The sequence below is a fragment of the Solanum dulcamara genome, chromosome 12, assembly GCF_947179165.1.
Source record: "Solanum dulcamara chromosome 12, daSolDulc1.2, whole genome shotgun sequence".
In the NCBI taxonomy this organism is placed as follows: domain Eukaryota; kingdom Viridiplantae; phylum Streptophyta; class Magnoliopsida; order Solanales; family Solanaceae; genus Solanum; species Solanum dulcamara.
Window position 1 is genome coordinate 10,432,743 of NC_077248.1, and position 16,285 is coordinate 10,449,027.

At 32.6% G+C, this 16,285-nt stretch overlaps 1 protein-coding gene and 1 pseudogene across 1 annotated transcript; one reads left to right on the plus strand and one right to left on the minus strand.

Moving 5' to 3' along the window:
- Positions 1 to 2,144: 2,144 nt before the first annotated feature.
- Positions 2,145 to 5,822, plus strand: LOC129877201 (GDSL esterase/lipase CPRD49-like; annotated as a pseudogene).
- Positions 5,823 to 8,144: 2,322 nt separating this feature from the next.
- LOC129876518 (pectinesterase inhibitor 7-like) lies at positions 8,145 to 8,951 on the minus strand. The gene has a single exon (XM_055951971.1). It carries the CDS (start codon positions 8,870 to 8,872, stop codon positions 8,243 to 8,245), a length of 630 nt encoding a protein of 209 aa, XP_055807946.1. The 5' UTR covers positions 8,873 to 8,951; the 3' UTR covers positions 8,145 to 8,242.
- Between the last annotated feature and the right edge of the window lie 7,334 nt (positions 8,952 to 16,285).

The window sequence follows — 16,285 nt, forward strand, 5'->3', positions numbered from 1 at the left end:
GGTAATTTCCTCTTCGCTTACGCCATACCACTAGGGGAGGGAACCAACAATCAAGCTGAACTAGAGGCGGCTACTTATGGGCTTAGATGGTGCATTCAACAGGGCTTCCAGCATGTTATCCTAGAAGTTGACTCGGAGTTGCTCACTAAATGGATCAATCACCAGATGAAACCTCCGTGGAGCCTTCACCAGGTAACTCATGACCTTGTTGATATTACCAAATTATTTGCCTTCTTTTCTTGCAGACATGTATACAGGGAGGCAAACTTCACTACGGATGCTCTCTCCAAGCACAGTCACACTCTTACCATTCCAGGCCACTACACTACCCTCCAGCAGCTACCTCGTGGTATTCGAGGATACTACATGCTAGATAGAATCGGCCTACCTAGCTTTAAACGGAGGAAGACCAAACGGATTAAGAAGCCTCCATGATCTACTACTTTGTTTTGCATCCTTGGATTGATCACCCAATTGCAGTGTTTGTGATTCCCCATGTTATAATTTTAGTCATGTTCTTTGATGATCCTCGTTTACGCTAAAATTTTATTGTATATATAGCTTTTATGAGGATTCATCTCCTTTTTTCTTTAGATTTTTCCTTTACTATGTAAAGGGAGAGTCTCCCTTATTTATGTTTTTCTAGTTTCTTTATATCGAGAGGAGTCCTCTCCTTTAGGTGCATAGTTTCTAGGATCCTTTTTTTGTGTGCTTGTATCGGGGATGAGCTGATTGACCTTATTAGGAATATCGGCTTATGAACCACCATAGGATTGGAGGTTAAGTTTATGCCCCCCTTCGTGTATTTTTCTATTTTTATGTATAATACAGCTTGGGGGTGAGCGGCTCAACCCCTGGCCGCGCATGAGAGGTGGGAGCCTCGTGTATGGTCTGTTCCCATAAAAAAAAGTAAATTTCTTATGATTTTTAGCTGGAGATGAGCATAATTATGGTCATGTCCTCAACTAGGAATGTGTTTGGAACCAAAAGAAGCTGAAGGGGCCGAAATCAAGTTTTTGCGTGCTTTTATTTTTTGGGATGATTTTTAATTTTTGCCCTTTAAATTTGTACTTTTTAATTTTTATCATTTGGCATTCTGAGTAACAAAAAAATAGTCAAAAATGTCCTTGACGATATGGAAAAAATCGCATGGCAAAAAGAAATTTGCAAGGCATATTTTCAATTGCACAAGTTATGTTCTAAGGTTTAAGTTCAATGACAAAAGTTATGCTCCAAGACATAAGTTCACTGGCACAAGTTATGCGTTAAGACAAAAAAAGATTATGTCCCAAGGCACAATTTATTTTCTAAGACATAAGTTCAGTGGCATAATTTATGGCTTATGTCCAAAAAAATAAGTTCAATGGAACAAGTAATGTCCACGACAAAGTTCTCTATAAGTTTCCCCTTACGAATAAGATACTACAAAATTTATGCCCTATGAAAAACATTCTCTAGAAAGTTTTGCCCAACAAATTTAGGTCAAAGTTAAAAATATTTTAATTCACAAATTTACATCAAATAAGCAGTAAAAATAAAAATTCACAAATTTAAGTGACAAAAATTAAAAATCACTCCAAAATAAGGTCATTTGTGCGAATGACCCATCGAGAATAGTTGTGTAAAATTTGCCATCCAAGTGGGTAGCCTAAATTAAAGTTATCCGCACCTCGTGTTTAAATTTCAATAAATTTATTGACACTTAATATTTATATTAAATTAAATAATTTAATCATAGCAATTAAAAAAAAATACATAACTTAATATGTGTTTGAATAATACATATTTTGCATTGTAAAACTATCTGTGAAATTGATAAAATGATCTCTTCTGATCACTTATAAATTAAATAAAAGAAATATCTTTTTAATAAAATTTTTATGTGTAAAAAAATATAAAACTAAAGCCAAGTTTATTAATAAGTTACAGAACCAAATCTCGTGTGGATTATCGTAATAGACAATAAAAAAATGGTGATGTGAACTTCACCATTCGAAATTAGAGAATATAATGCTAACTCAAATAGACTATTAAAAAAAAAAAAAGCAATAATTGAAGTTGTAGGTCCCTTTTAATTAATAATCATACAAGTCTTGTTGAAAAGAGTTGCAGAGAAAATAAAAAAATAGAAAAAAAAATTAAGAATGGTTGGACCAAATAGACCACAAATTGTTCTATTTGGATCCTCAATAGTACAATTCAGCTATAGCCATGAAGGTTGGGGTGCTATCCTCACTGATCTATACTCTTGCAAAGCACTCTATTTCTCTCTTCTTCTTTGTTTAATTTATTATTTGCTTTTCTATGGGCTTTTTTTTGGGGAGGGGGTCTAATTTTATTCATGATTAAGGATGATGACGGATACAGATCCGAAGTAGGAATGTAGGGTCTGAGCCTGACTATCATCATATTCATAAACGAGATTGATAGATGAATAGAGAAGTCTAGCCACAATCATTATTAATTCGCTTTGGAAAAATTTAAATTATTGATCTGCTAAGATTTTGACTCACTCTAATTAAATGTGTCCATTTAAGAGCTCCCCTGTCTTGTCCTGCTTCGCTTATGTCTTGTTATATTGTCATCCCTAATCAGATTTTTTTTTAAGTATCTAGTTAATGATTGCAATTTAAAGGCAAGCTTTGAGAGGAGGCACTCAAAAGAGGGTTAATTACTTACTTAGCTATGAATGCAAGATTATGTTTTTCATTCATATTTTTATTATTCAATTGTAGTTAAATGATATATTTTTTAATCTTAATTTATGTGGCATAGATTGGATTTCGAAAGCCAAATCATTTTATTTTAATTTTAGATTCGGGTATGAAATCTTCAAATATTTTAAAACAAAATTTATATATTTGGATACTACCTAAAAAGTACTATAAGTCACGATGATTGAAAATTTAAAATATTTAAAAGATATATCAAAAAAATTACAATCAAACATAAACTTGTTTGAATCTTGAAATTTAAAAAGTATGACATGAATTGGGAAGGAAAGATGATGTATTTCTACTTTAATTTATAATTACAAAAGTTAAATTATTTGATTGACGTAAATTACTCAAAAGAGTTACCCAAAATTGAATGTCTTATGTGCTTATTAGTTGAACAAAGGAAGAACAAAAGATGGAGTTGTTATAAAATTAGGGAATCAAAACTATAAAAGTAATACTTTTATACTCGTAAATGGTAGTAAATTTTAGTTCATTAGAAGTTGGAATTTAATTATAAGGATATTGAAACTAATTATCACAATTTACAATTATTATTTTTCCAAAAAAGAATTTGTGTGCACTATTTCTATTGAATAATTGTAAATTGTGATAATTAGTTTCAATATCCTTATAATTAAATTCCAACTTCTAATGAACTAAAATTTACTACCATTTACGAGTATAAAAGTATTACTTTTATAGTTTTGATTCCCTAATTTTATAACAACTCCATCTTTTGTTCTTCCTTAATCATAAATTCAATAGAAATATATATATATATGTGCTGTGTAATTTATATAAATCTCATAGTGTTAAGAGTTAATTACATTATTTTCCTATTCTTTTCTAAATTACAATTTTTTTAAAAAATTTATGGATTTCGGATACATCACTGGACTACGGATACATCAACAGACATCCGGACACATAAGGAAGGGTGTGTTAGAGAGGAGATAGAGATGTATCAAAAAGGGGATAGAATATCTGGATACATATGCGAGAGATGTATTTGAGAGAGGAGGGATGTATTCGAAAGGGGGATAGAGATGTATCAATAGTAGCAAGAGGGGACTAATGTATCCAAGAGGGGATTTGTATATTTAGACGTTCTCCATTTATACGCTTGATTATGTTTTTTATATAGGCAGATATAGTGCTTCGTGGATATAGTGATTGGAACACAACGCTTGCTCTTAAGGTTTTGGATCAAATATTTCCCAAGGTACCTCCTATAATAATAAAGCTATTATTACTTTCAATTGTGTATAAAGTTTAAACTCTTGTTTTACTGTAATAATTACAAAGGATTAAATATATAGAATGGTATGCTTATTTATATTTATTTGCTCATATAATTAAGGATGCAGCTATACAACCATCACTTGTAATTGTATAATTTGGTGGGAATGACTCAGTGAAACCTGATCCAAATGGTATAAATGCTCATGCTCCTCTTCCTGAATATATACAAACATGAAGAAGATTGTACTTCATCTCAAGGTAACCATTTTGAAACCACACACAAAAAAAAAAAACAATAAATTTTGTAGCTAAACATCAAAATTCATCGCTAATAAATTATCAAACTTGCTGGCAGAGCCTATCGGAAAAGACTCGGATTATAGTTCTTAGTACTCCAGCAGTGAATGAGGAACATATCATCAAAAAATTCGGGTAATACATACTGAAAAATTTCTTGACTTAAATATTGCCGATAAACTTTACATCAAAAATCTCATTTTTTTTTGTAACAACTTCGTGGAAAAAATATATATATATTTTAAGTGATGACTTGCTATTATTGTTTTTTTTTAAAAAACAAACAGAAATGAGACGTCACATAAATATTCAGAAGGTTGCATAAAAATGTGCCAAGAGTTGGGGATCAAGGTGATTGATCTTTGGACTGCACTTCAAAATAGAGATGATTGGTTAACTGCTCATTTCACGTATGTTTTCCTATCTTAACTTAAAACTTCAAGTATTAATTAGTACTAGTAATTAGTAAATAATTGATTGGAAAATTAAATTAGATTTATAATATTCTTGCCATATGGTTTTATAACCCACCTAATTATTGGACCAAGCCTCAGTTCTTGCCAAATCCTTAAAGAGACGAATTTTTAGACTTTAAGTTATATACTCTCATGATATGACAAAATTTATCTAACCAACCAATGCAGTTTAATCCATTAATATAACAAATGTGGAAACAACCCCTCTTTGAGGAATGCATGTAAGAGTGCCTACAATAAATCCTTGCGATCCAACTCTTTTCTGAACTTCAAGCATAACGAAAGCTTAGTACACTGTATTGACTTTTTAATGCAGTTTAATGTATTAATATAACACATTTAGTCTTTTTATTAGCTTACTAGTGATGTAGTATATATTTATAGCATCTAATTACCTTATAATTAGTAACTTGATTGTGTACATATTCTTACATTATTAGTGAATTAGAACTTAAACTCTTAAGCCTTTAGTGAACATTAGGTGCAAAAATACGATTACTCTATTGTAGAGTGTAAAAGGGCAGTTTGGTTTACCAACACCCTCTATGTATGGGATTTAATTTGAGAAATAACTGAATCATAAAGGTCTATTGTACACAACTTTACTCTATATTTCTATAAGAGGTTGTTTCTGCAGTTTGAATATGTGACCTCCTGATCACATGACAACAATTTTAATTTACCAGTTACGCCAAGACTCTCCATCGACTCTCTTTATAAGAGCGCAGTAACTCTTTTATATTGCACAAGTGTTTTCAAACTATAGAAGTTAAATTCATTGTGAAATTTGACATTTTCTTGTATTTGGGTATATGAAGGGATGGAATTCATTTATCAGCTGAAGGAAGCAAAGTAGTTGTTAGGGAAATCCTAAAGGTTGTGAAAGAAGCAGATTGGGAGCCAAATCTACATTGGAAATCATTGCCCACTGAATTTGCACAATATTCACCTACTGTCCTTGTTGGGCCTGATGATAACACTGCTGTTAATCTTGCTGAATTGGACTTTGACTGGCAAGCCCAGTGGATCTGATCAAATTTTGTGGGCTTCCCTTCTTAAATATCACTTTGGGAAAGTCCACTTTATTCACCCATTTCATTATCAGAAATAATTTGAAGTGCCCCTCAACTCGATGTTCGCCATGTATATCAATTACGATTTTCAATTCATATTTTTGTATACCTCTTAATCAGTGTTTTAAAAGGTGGGGCGTGGGGCGAGGGGTTTTAAGCAAAAGGGACAAGGTGTAAGCGGCCACAAAACATGTTTACGTAAGTCCCTTGGATCTATGGGGCGTATATCCTATGTATTTATAATTTTATAATTTTATTACTAAGAAAATAAGGAAAAGTAAAATTTTCAATAGTTCCGCCAATAAATTCAAATAAATCATTAATAATACAGAAAAAAATATCGTAGTTATTATTCAAGAAAGGTAACAACACAAAAAATGATAATAATCGAGATAATCTTTAAAATAAAATCATCATACATTTTATCATCAATCTCCACATCTACTAGTTCTTCTTACCCTCAACTAATATTTGCATTGATTATTGTTTATATAATTCAAGGGGGGGGGGGGGGGATAAAAAGTGTAAGAGAAATGACAAAAAATGGATAAAGTTTCCTTAAAAACATAGTGTTATGAAATCTCTATCCTATCAATTCCAGACATGATTATCTACAAAATTATTTATGACAGTGGCATTTTCCATGAAAGTTGCTTTCTTTCTTTATATATTTTAGGAAAAATCACTACAATATGAAAACATGAATAATAAAAATCATTACTCCAATTATAAAAAAATATGATTTATAGCAAAAATACTTTTAATATAATGAATCAAATCTAGTGCCCGGAGCGTATGCTTTTATGTCCGGGGCTTTCGCTCCAAATTTTAGGTCATATGCCTTATGGATCTATGCCTTTCATTTGCACTCCAGAATGTTTTTGCTACGCCTTGTTCCGAGACTCGTCCTAAAAATGTCTTTGAAAATACTGTTATTAGCTTCTTAAGGAAGACATTTAGTAATCTTTATTCGAATAGTAGGGGGAATTAAAAAAAAGTAATAAATATTTGTTAGTTTTTTAAAACGTCAAATATTTTAAAGCAAATTTAGTTTGTCAAAACGACTAGTATTTGAGATCAGAAAAAGTATTTTGATTATATGGACTCAAACATGATAACTCTTGGTAAGCCTTGCTAGTAATTACAATATGAATTCCACCCCAATGATTGAATGGATTGGAGAAAAATTGTAGTGAGAACCAAATTGAAATTAAGGCAATTGCAAATTGCCAGTTGTCTAATTGCAAATGACAAGCTGCATTTATGATAATTCATGCAGAGATATAAGTAGTTAAACATGGCTTTACCACTTTAAGAGAAATTAGGTAGGACGTTGTTTCTCGTTGAACAATAAAAGGAATTAATTAGAATTGGAAGTTCACAGAGACAATCAGTTTTAAATATTAGAAAAAAAGTTAAATGACAATTACCATTTTGTTCAATATAAAATTTATTTTTAAAGCATAAAAAAGGCGCACGACATTTCGTCAAAAAGCTTTGTGCTTTTAATAGATGGGAAAGGAACACTTATATAAGAAGGAAAATATTTATCATTAAATACTTTATTATTTTTATATTTTTTTTAATTTTAAAATGACATAAATTTATTTTAAAATTTGTGCTCTGATGTGACTTTAATAATTTTCTCTTAATTATTTTATTTTTTATTTCTTAAAAAAAGAGTTCAATCTTACATAATATTGATAGGGTATCAATATATCAATGGAATATGACAAAGAATTAAACTCAGTCTTATATGATACCGATATGATGTCAATATACAGAAGAAATATCACAGAGAATTAATTCAGCCATTAAGGATAAATAATTTGAGTTAAGTCCAATTTAGATAAATAATTTTACAATTAGATCAATTTTATATAGTTTTCCCATAATATATTCTTTTCTTTTCAATTTGATCGTCTTACTTTCCATTTTATTTAATCCATTTTTTAAAAAAAATATTTCTTTTCTTTTGTTAACTACTCTTTAATTTCAACTTTTCAATCGATATTTCTAAGACCACAAGATCAAGTGACATTTGATACATTCTACATATTTTAAGTTTAAGATCACAAGTTCAAAAGTCTTCCCGAGTAGCGAACTTGTAGACTGCTTCTTACTCCTATATATACAAAACATCAACCAACCTTTGGAGTTTTAACCACACTCAAAGAAGAGTTCTCAAAGTATTTCAAGTTTTACGCGAAGAGTCTCGAGTGGAAGAAGCTATACAAAACAAAGAACCTGTTCCTATCAAGATATATCAATACAATTTATTTTCTTAAACTTAGTATCAAATTAAAATCAGAGAAATAAATTGAAACGGAGGAAAGTAGTGTAAATAAATAGATATTAGATATATGATGGATGCATCCTAAAATTTTCAACAACTAACAAGGTCAGTAAGAGTCTTATCAAACTCATTAAACATTCATATCTTATTGGCAAAACTGTTTATAAAAGCTAAAGCATTGCTAGTGACTTCCTTGACCTTCTGTGCACGATCACAAACGTCCGATTTCAATGGCTCATCATCACTCACATCTTCAAATCCATCAGTGCAAGTTTCCTCATTGCTCAACGACGCACTCATCCATGTCTGGACGTTACTCATTTGAAACCTCAATGACTCACTCGATCCCCCGAGCGTGCGCATTTGACTTAGTGAGTCACGTATTTGGTCGACTGCGTCTCCAAAAACAGAGAAGCAGTCGTGGAGCGCAGCCACTGCACGTGGTTGCGCTCCATAGTCAGCTTCGCGAGATAAGTTGGAAACGAAAGCTGACATGCGCTTAGCTTTGGCTAGGCTCACTCCAATAGCGACACGAGCTAGGCGACCGGCGTCTTGTTGTACCGCGGTCGCGTAGTGGTTGAGTGAGTGGTAGCACGTATCCGGATACAAAGTCGTTTTACAACTCGAACGGATGTAGTCGGTGTCATCGAGAATGATGTCAACGGATGACACCGTGGTAGGGTCAAGGAGGGCGGCGGAGGGGGCGGGGACAAGGCAGAGGTGGAGGAGAACGGCGGTGAGGATGCAAAGAGAACATGAAGTATTCATGGTTTATCTACTATGATTTGCTTTTTAACAAAATGTAGCAATATATGTAGGCAATTGGCTTGGAGGTGAAATGACGTTTCTGTCCTAACTAAGAACCATTTGTAATGTGGAGTCATCATTTCTCTAGTTGAAAAAGAATATTAATTATGTTCCTTCAATTCTGGTAGTACTATTGAAATTGCAAAAAAGGTGAAAAGTAATTACTTCTTCAATATAATCTATAAAGTGTCGATGGAATCTTATAGTTATCATAATATTTGTTTGTCTAACTTTTTTTTAGTCTATTTAAAAAAAATATTATTTTTTGGCAACTTTATTAATTATAGCCGATCGATGAAAGACATTTCTGATCTACCGATTTAATCATAAATGGTTGTCTTTTTTTTTTTTTATACTCATTCTTACTTTTAACTTTTTACACAATATATTTAAAATCATAAAATTAAAAGATATTTTAATACGTTTTATATATCTTTAGTTTATGAGATTCAAAACTGAAAATCTTGTGAATTAATTTTCAACCACAAGGATAAAGATTCTGGGAACCATGTTAAGCTAGATACAAGTACACAATACCTGTTTTTTTGACTTCCATTGAGATTAAGAAGAATCCCAGAATAAATAAGTCTAGTTGTTCAATAGTTTCACCAAAAATAAAAAATTAGCGACAGACAAATTTTTGTAGTTAAACAATAAAAATTTTGAAGGGGAGCCTTGGAGTAACTGGTAAAGTTACTGTCATGTGACCAGGAGGTCACGGGTTCAAGCCTTGGAAACAGCCTCTGGCAGAAAATGCAAGGTAAGGCTGTGTACAATAGACCCTTGTGGTCGGGCCCTTCCCCGGACCCTGCGCATAGCGGGAGCACCAAGCTGCCCTTTTTAAACAATAAAAATTTTATGCTAATTTTATTTAGTTATGAATTACACCAAATTATATAAAAATTCAATTAACTAAAAACTATTTAGCGACAAATTAGCTAGAGATTATCAATAAATTTCACGACATCTTGTGAATTTTGTATATCATTTTATGTATAAAGAAAAGAAGTTCAATAGTATAAATTGGAATTCTTAAGTTTACACATGACTCTTAATTTCTTCCCCCATCTTTTGAAAATTTTCACCTTATTCAAACTCCAAAATCCTATTTGGATCCAATTCTTTAGTGGGGCAGTATACAAACTACTTTTGAACTTTCAAGTTCTTTTGCTGCCTAAATTAGCGCCACTTAATGGGGTGGGCCTACAATAATTTGCTTGGACCAAATGATTTGACTTTATGTGACACTTATTCGAGACAAGGTAGGAGTGGCCTCGGTGGAAGACAAGATGCGGGAAGTGCGACTGAGATGGTTTGAGTATGTGAAGAGGAGAGACACAGATGCCCCAGTGCGGAGGTGTGAGAGGTTGGTCATGGATGGTTTCAAGAGAGGTAGGGGTAGGCCAAAGAAATATTGGGGAGAGGTGATTAGACAGGACATAGCGCAGTTACAGCTTACCGAGGACATGACCTTAGATAGGAGGATGTAGAGGACTCATATTAGGGTAGAAGGCTAATACAAAGTCTCGTTATTCTTCCTTATTAGTAGGCGCATGAGCGCACTATAATTTCTTGTGCTCTGATTTCTGTTATTATATAATACTCTCTGTACTTTGATTACTCTATATTATCCGTGTCGCTTTCGTTATTTGCTTTCACATAACGCTTTGAACTTCTTGTACTTCTTAGCAGTTTCTGACCTCTTTTTATGCTTCTATTGAGCCGAGGGTCTCTCGAAAACAGTCGTCCTACCTTGGTAGGAGTAAGGTTTGCGTATACTTTACCCTCTTCAGACCCACGTTGTGGGATTTCACTGAGTTGTTGTTGTAGTCGTAATAACTACCAAATGTTGATTAATTTTGACCTTTGTTGACAAAAAAGAAGTGTGGCTGTTGATGTTCTTACCTTCAATAAGAGCTTTCAACATTTCTGCAACAGGACTTTTAGAGTATGATTAATATGTCCCTAAAATCAAATTTTATGAGTTATCTTATTATTATATTTTTGGTAGCTTGAGAGTAGGTAGTTTTATCAATTTTCTATTTTGCAAATTAGTTAATTACTGCACTTAATTCCGACTTATTATTAGTATTGAATTCTTTAGAGACATAATTAATCCATTTTAAGTATACTTTAGTAAACAGGTAGTGCTAATGTTAGTGGCTTTCATTGGGTTTTTAATGTTTACATTTTGGCAAATAACTAACACGCGGAAAAAGTCATTATCATTGTTTTTTTGTTGTTTTATTATTATTATTAAATAGCAGGAGTAACCACAATTGAAATGCTACTGCACACCAAAGACAACAATCTCAGTATAATTTTATAAATAGGACTACAAGAAAAAGATAAGATGTATATAACATTACTTCTACGTTTATGAGGTATAAAAGTTGTTTTCAATTGATCCTTGACATCCCTTCTTCGTTATCAAAATTTGAAACTGGCAATGTAAGCAAGCTCGCCTGAACGAAGTTGAAATGCTACCGCACATGTTATAATTAACTTGCGAATTCTTTAATATACTAAATATTAAATCATTTTGTAGTATTAGAACCTAATCTATTTATGCTTTAATAAATCCAATTTCTTGTCATTAATTCATAACGTTAAGGACATGAACGGAATCTTAATCATATAAATGTATGGAGTATCATATTTCTCCTTTCGGTGGTTAGATGTCAGTGTGGAGGGGAAGAGTACGCATGCAATGAGGTTTTTTTATTTATATTTTGTCGAAATGCAATAATAGAAGAATAAAAATATAGGTCAAATAAAAAAGAAATACCATATATATGGAGAAATTTTGCAAATAGCCATTATAATAAACTTAATTAGGCTCCTTAGCTATAGTATAACGACCCATTAGGTCGTTTTGAGTACGAGAGTTTTTTATTCCATAAAAGACTCATTCCGTAAATTTTTAATGGATATTTTGGACTATTCGATAACTGATTATTTATTTGAGGGATAACTTTAGATAATTAATTTAATTAGTGGGCTAAAGTGATAGTTTAGTTACTATATTATACCACTTGTTTCATATTTATTAAAATAAAAGAGTGAAATTTATTATTTGTAGTACATGATTAATTGAGAAAAGAAAATAAAAAGAAGAAGAGAAGGGTTGGGTGAAAATTTACCTGCGGACGGCCAAAGAGCAACCGCCAAACTGCTTTAGGTAAGAACTTGAGTAAACTACCACTTGGCATAGTCTGGTTGCAGAGTCAGTTATGTCTCTTAGGTGAAGACGAAGGCGATCCTCCAGCGGCGTCTATTATTCCATTCTCTTGGTGGAAATTGGGTCATTGTTCTTTAATTTATTTCTACTCTTAGCATCTCTTATACCTGTTTAGACCAGCATCCTTGGGGGTTTTGTATAACCTTGTATAAGCCAGATTAAATTTAGTTTTCTTTAAAAATTTTGGTTAAATTGTTCAAGTCTTTGATTTTAACTTCCGCAATATTTTCCTAGAATGGTTAAGGATTCTCCTACCTAGATGTCTAGTGGGTGCCCACATGGCCTGGTGAATTGGGTTGTGGCAATGACTGATCCCGTAAATTTTTAATGGGTATTTTTGACTATTAGATAACTACAGTTATTTATTTGAGGGATAACTTTAGATAATTAATTTAATTAGTGGGCTAAAGTGATAGTTTAGTTACTAAATTATACCAGTTATTTCATATTTATTAAAATAAAAGAGTGAAATTTATTTATACTACATGATTAATTGAGAAAAGAAAATAAAAAGAAGAAGAGAAGGGTTAGGTGAAAACTTACCTGCGGACGGCCGAAGAGCAACCGCCAAACTGCTTCAGGTAAGAACTTGAGTAAACTTTAATATGTTAGTTTTATATTATATTGAATTAGAATTGGCTAGAGCCTGTTTTACATTATATTGAATTAGAATTCGAATATGAGTTAGTGGAAGTATGGCATACGAATGGAAAGTTACAATAGTTGCCAATGATGGGTTAATGATTACCATCATTGGCTAATGATTAGATGTGATAGGATTTGGGTTAGGAGAAAAATAAAAAGAAAAGAGAAGCATTCAATATTGGGATAGGTAATTAAATATTAGGTGTATTGTATTATATAAAAATCATTAGAATTGTGTTATTTGTAGAAATTAAGATTTAACCCTAAACTTGAGATTTAAGAAATTGATTATAGAATTAGGTGAGTTTTGGGTCGGTCTAGACTGGACATATAATAATATGAGTAGCTACGAACTCGTTTGCTTGCGAGTATTGTATACTTGATAGATTGGTAACGTAAGAGGCATTGAAGAAAGGAAAGACATTGGTGGATTAACTTGTTTTACTTCGATTCTTCGATTGAGGTAGGTTATGGTTTATTCTATATCATAGATAGACTCTTAATAGCGATTGATAGTCATTGAGTAATATGTGAAGTTTACTATGCATTTAATTGTTATGGTTTGAATGGTAGATATATTGTTGTGATTGGTCTACAATCCCAAGACTGTAAAATTCATAATCTTGAACTTGATCTATCAAAAGTGATGTCTTGAATAAAGAAGGCTCGATGAAATATTGTTAATGAAGTGGAATATGATAATAAAGAATGATAAACTAATTATATTTGGATCGGATGTTACGAGCCGACATGGTATATTTGGATCGGGTGTCATATTTTGACACGGTATATTTGGATCGGATGTCATATTTCAATACAATATATTTGGATCGGGTGTCACATTCTGACATGGTATATTTAAATCAGGTGTCACGAGTCGATACAATATTATTGGATCGGGTTTCACATTCCGGCACAGTAATATTAACAGAAAATATATTAAATTACTTAATACTACTCAATCTTAAATAACTCATTTATCAAAAGAGTGTGATGTGGAGGTCTGAGTCCTCATGTATACTTTGTATACTGTTGACTAATTACGTAATTATTTCATTGTGTTGTCACTTGATCTTGATCTTGTTGTTTGCCACCTGTTAAGTGTTATAGTTGATTTCTTGCTATTACTTTATGCATATTAATTTCTATTTCGAGTCGGGCCGATGATACCTATTCAGTACATGTTACCCCGTACTGATCCCTACTTGTATTTTTCTTTGCTTTATTTTGTGGAGTGCAGCGAGTGTACCATCGACTTCGACTCGACTTCAGCTATAGTCAATGTCCAGCACATCAGGTTTCAAGGTGAGCTATTCCTTCTACCTCGTGTTGAATTCTCTTGGTCATGGCATGATGTCCTTAGTTTTCGGAAATATTATGTTATTTATTTATCCTGATGTTGGATATTTCCAAACTTAGTATTTTTAGAATTAGATGTCCTTGATGTGATGACTTTTAGATTTTGGGGAACATATGTAATAGACTTTAGTTGTTTTGTTATATCTTACTTTCATAAGTTTGAACTTCCGCATTATTATCGTATTTCATAAGTTGAACAACTAATATAAATTAGGCTTTGTATTTTTGGTTCGCCCACCTAGGAGGTTAAGTTTGGATTCCACTCATGGTCCATTTTGGATTATAACAAACTTAGTATCAAAACCTTAGGTTCGGTGATCTCATCATACTAGGATAAGTCTAGTAGAGTCTTGCGGAATGGTATGAGAATGCCTTTACTTTTCTTTGAGAGGCTATGGGACCTTAGAAAAACTCCATTCCTTCTTTTTTTCATGCTATTAATTGAATCTAATTGGTATCTAGGCGATACAAATTAATATTTGTTCTTCTTCACTTTATTTTTGCAAGTGATCAGAACTAGAGAAACAACAATGCCTGAGCCATTCATTTGAGCTGGTACTAAAGTGGAGAACTGTAAGGAGTATGTGGTATTTGATAAATCGAGTATGTGTACGATTGTAATGGAAACCAGACTAGTTGATTATGGGTAGCTAAAAATTAACAAGGTGGAGTTAGATGAATGAAAATGTTTGATATGGGCACTATAAAAAGAGTAGTTTTTGTTATTCGACCTTGGTTCCGTACAATCTTATGTGACCACCTACTTCAGTTTGGATATGACTTGGAGTATGATTCGCTACATATGTCCATGCGTGTTTTCATATCTATAGGTGATTCCTTAGAGGTGGACTAGATGTACCGATCATGTGATTGTTATCTTGGTAGGGTGACATCCTTAGGCAGACTTGGTCATTTAAGTTATGGCAGATTTGGTGTTGTTTGGGATAGTTGAAGTATACCAATGGTTCTATAAGCACCACTTTTCTTATGAGAATATATAAAAGAGCTACCATGAATACTTATAGCTGTCCGACAGTCTTAAGATTCATCTAGTCGTTGGGGTCACATCTCGACTATGTATGATTGAATGTAGGGACCATTGAGTCTAGTTCTGTCTCTCTTAAGGATTGTTTAGTATCATAGATATTGATCTAACATTTTTGATAGTATTGTTAGAGGTACCGTATGACTTAGGCAGCGTCGTCTAACTTCTTGGAAAAGTATATTCCCCGGACCTAGAGAGACAATAGGATAAATGAGTTCCTCAATATAGAGAAAGGGAAGATGTTTGTTGTAGCCTATGAGGCCAGGTTTTGTATCTTATCTAAATATGCTACTCAGCTTTGCTTCAGTCCAAAAGAGAGCATTTTGCCGCTTTGTTAAAGGATTGAGGTCACAATTTCTAATGTGGTTTCATAGATTGAGTATGTATCAAAGAGGGTCATGATACGACTACTACAACGATATTAATGATTACTTGCTTAGAGTTATGGATTGTTTACTTTTGTTAGTGACCTAATCTATGAAAGAATGCATATCGTTTGGGCTAAAGACGAAACAGATCAGATTTGGTAATGTTCTGGAATTATTCAATAGGAGAAATGTGTGGGCCATTCGGGTATGATCTTCTCGATAGGTATAATGTATTCTAGTGGTGGATCTAACTAACTTTTACGGTGTGGTACTAGTGGTATATGAAAATGGATACCTCAATTGTCAAGTGCGAATACTAACTACTTAAGGAGTTATCATTTGTATCACATGCTCGTATAATGAGATTAGATGTTGCATTCACAGTTGAGAAACCAACTAGTTTGTTACTATGGATGCTTGGGTTAAGCATTTTTTATAAGAAAGATTTTAGTGGTGGGTCTTTGATACGATTAATGCGTTTAGATTGTCGAGTGTATTCCAATGATTTATTGATTTCATCATAAGCTCTAAGGGAGTGGATCGATATGGAAACGACAATATTATAGGTAAAGAAAGACCCAACGAGTAAATTTGAGTAAAGGAAAATGAAGATTTAAGGATGAACATGCATATAAAATAGGGTTAGTCCTTTGGATTTTGTTGGTATAGATGGGTTTGAGGTGTCATAGCGATGACAAGGTTGACTTGTGGTGATG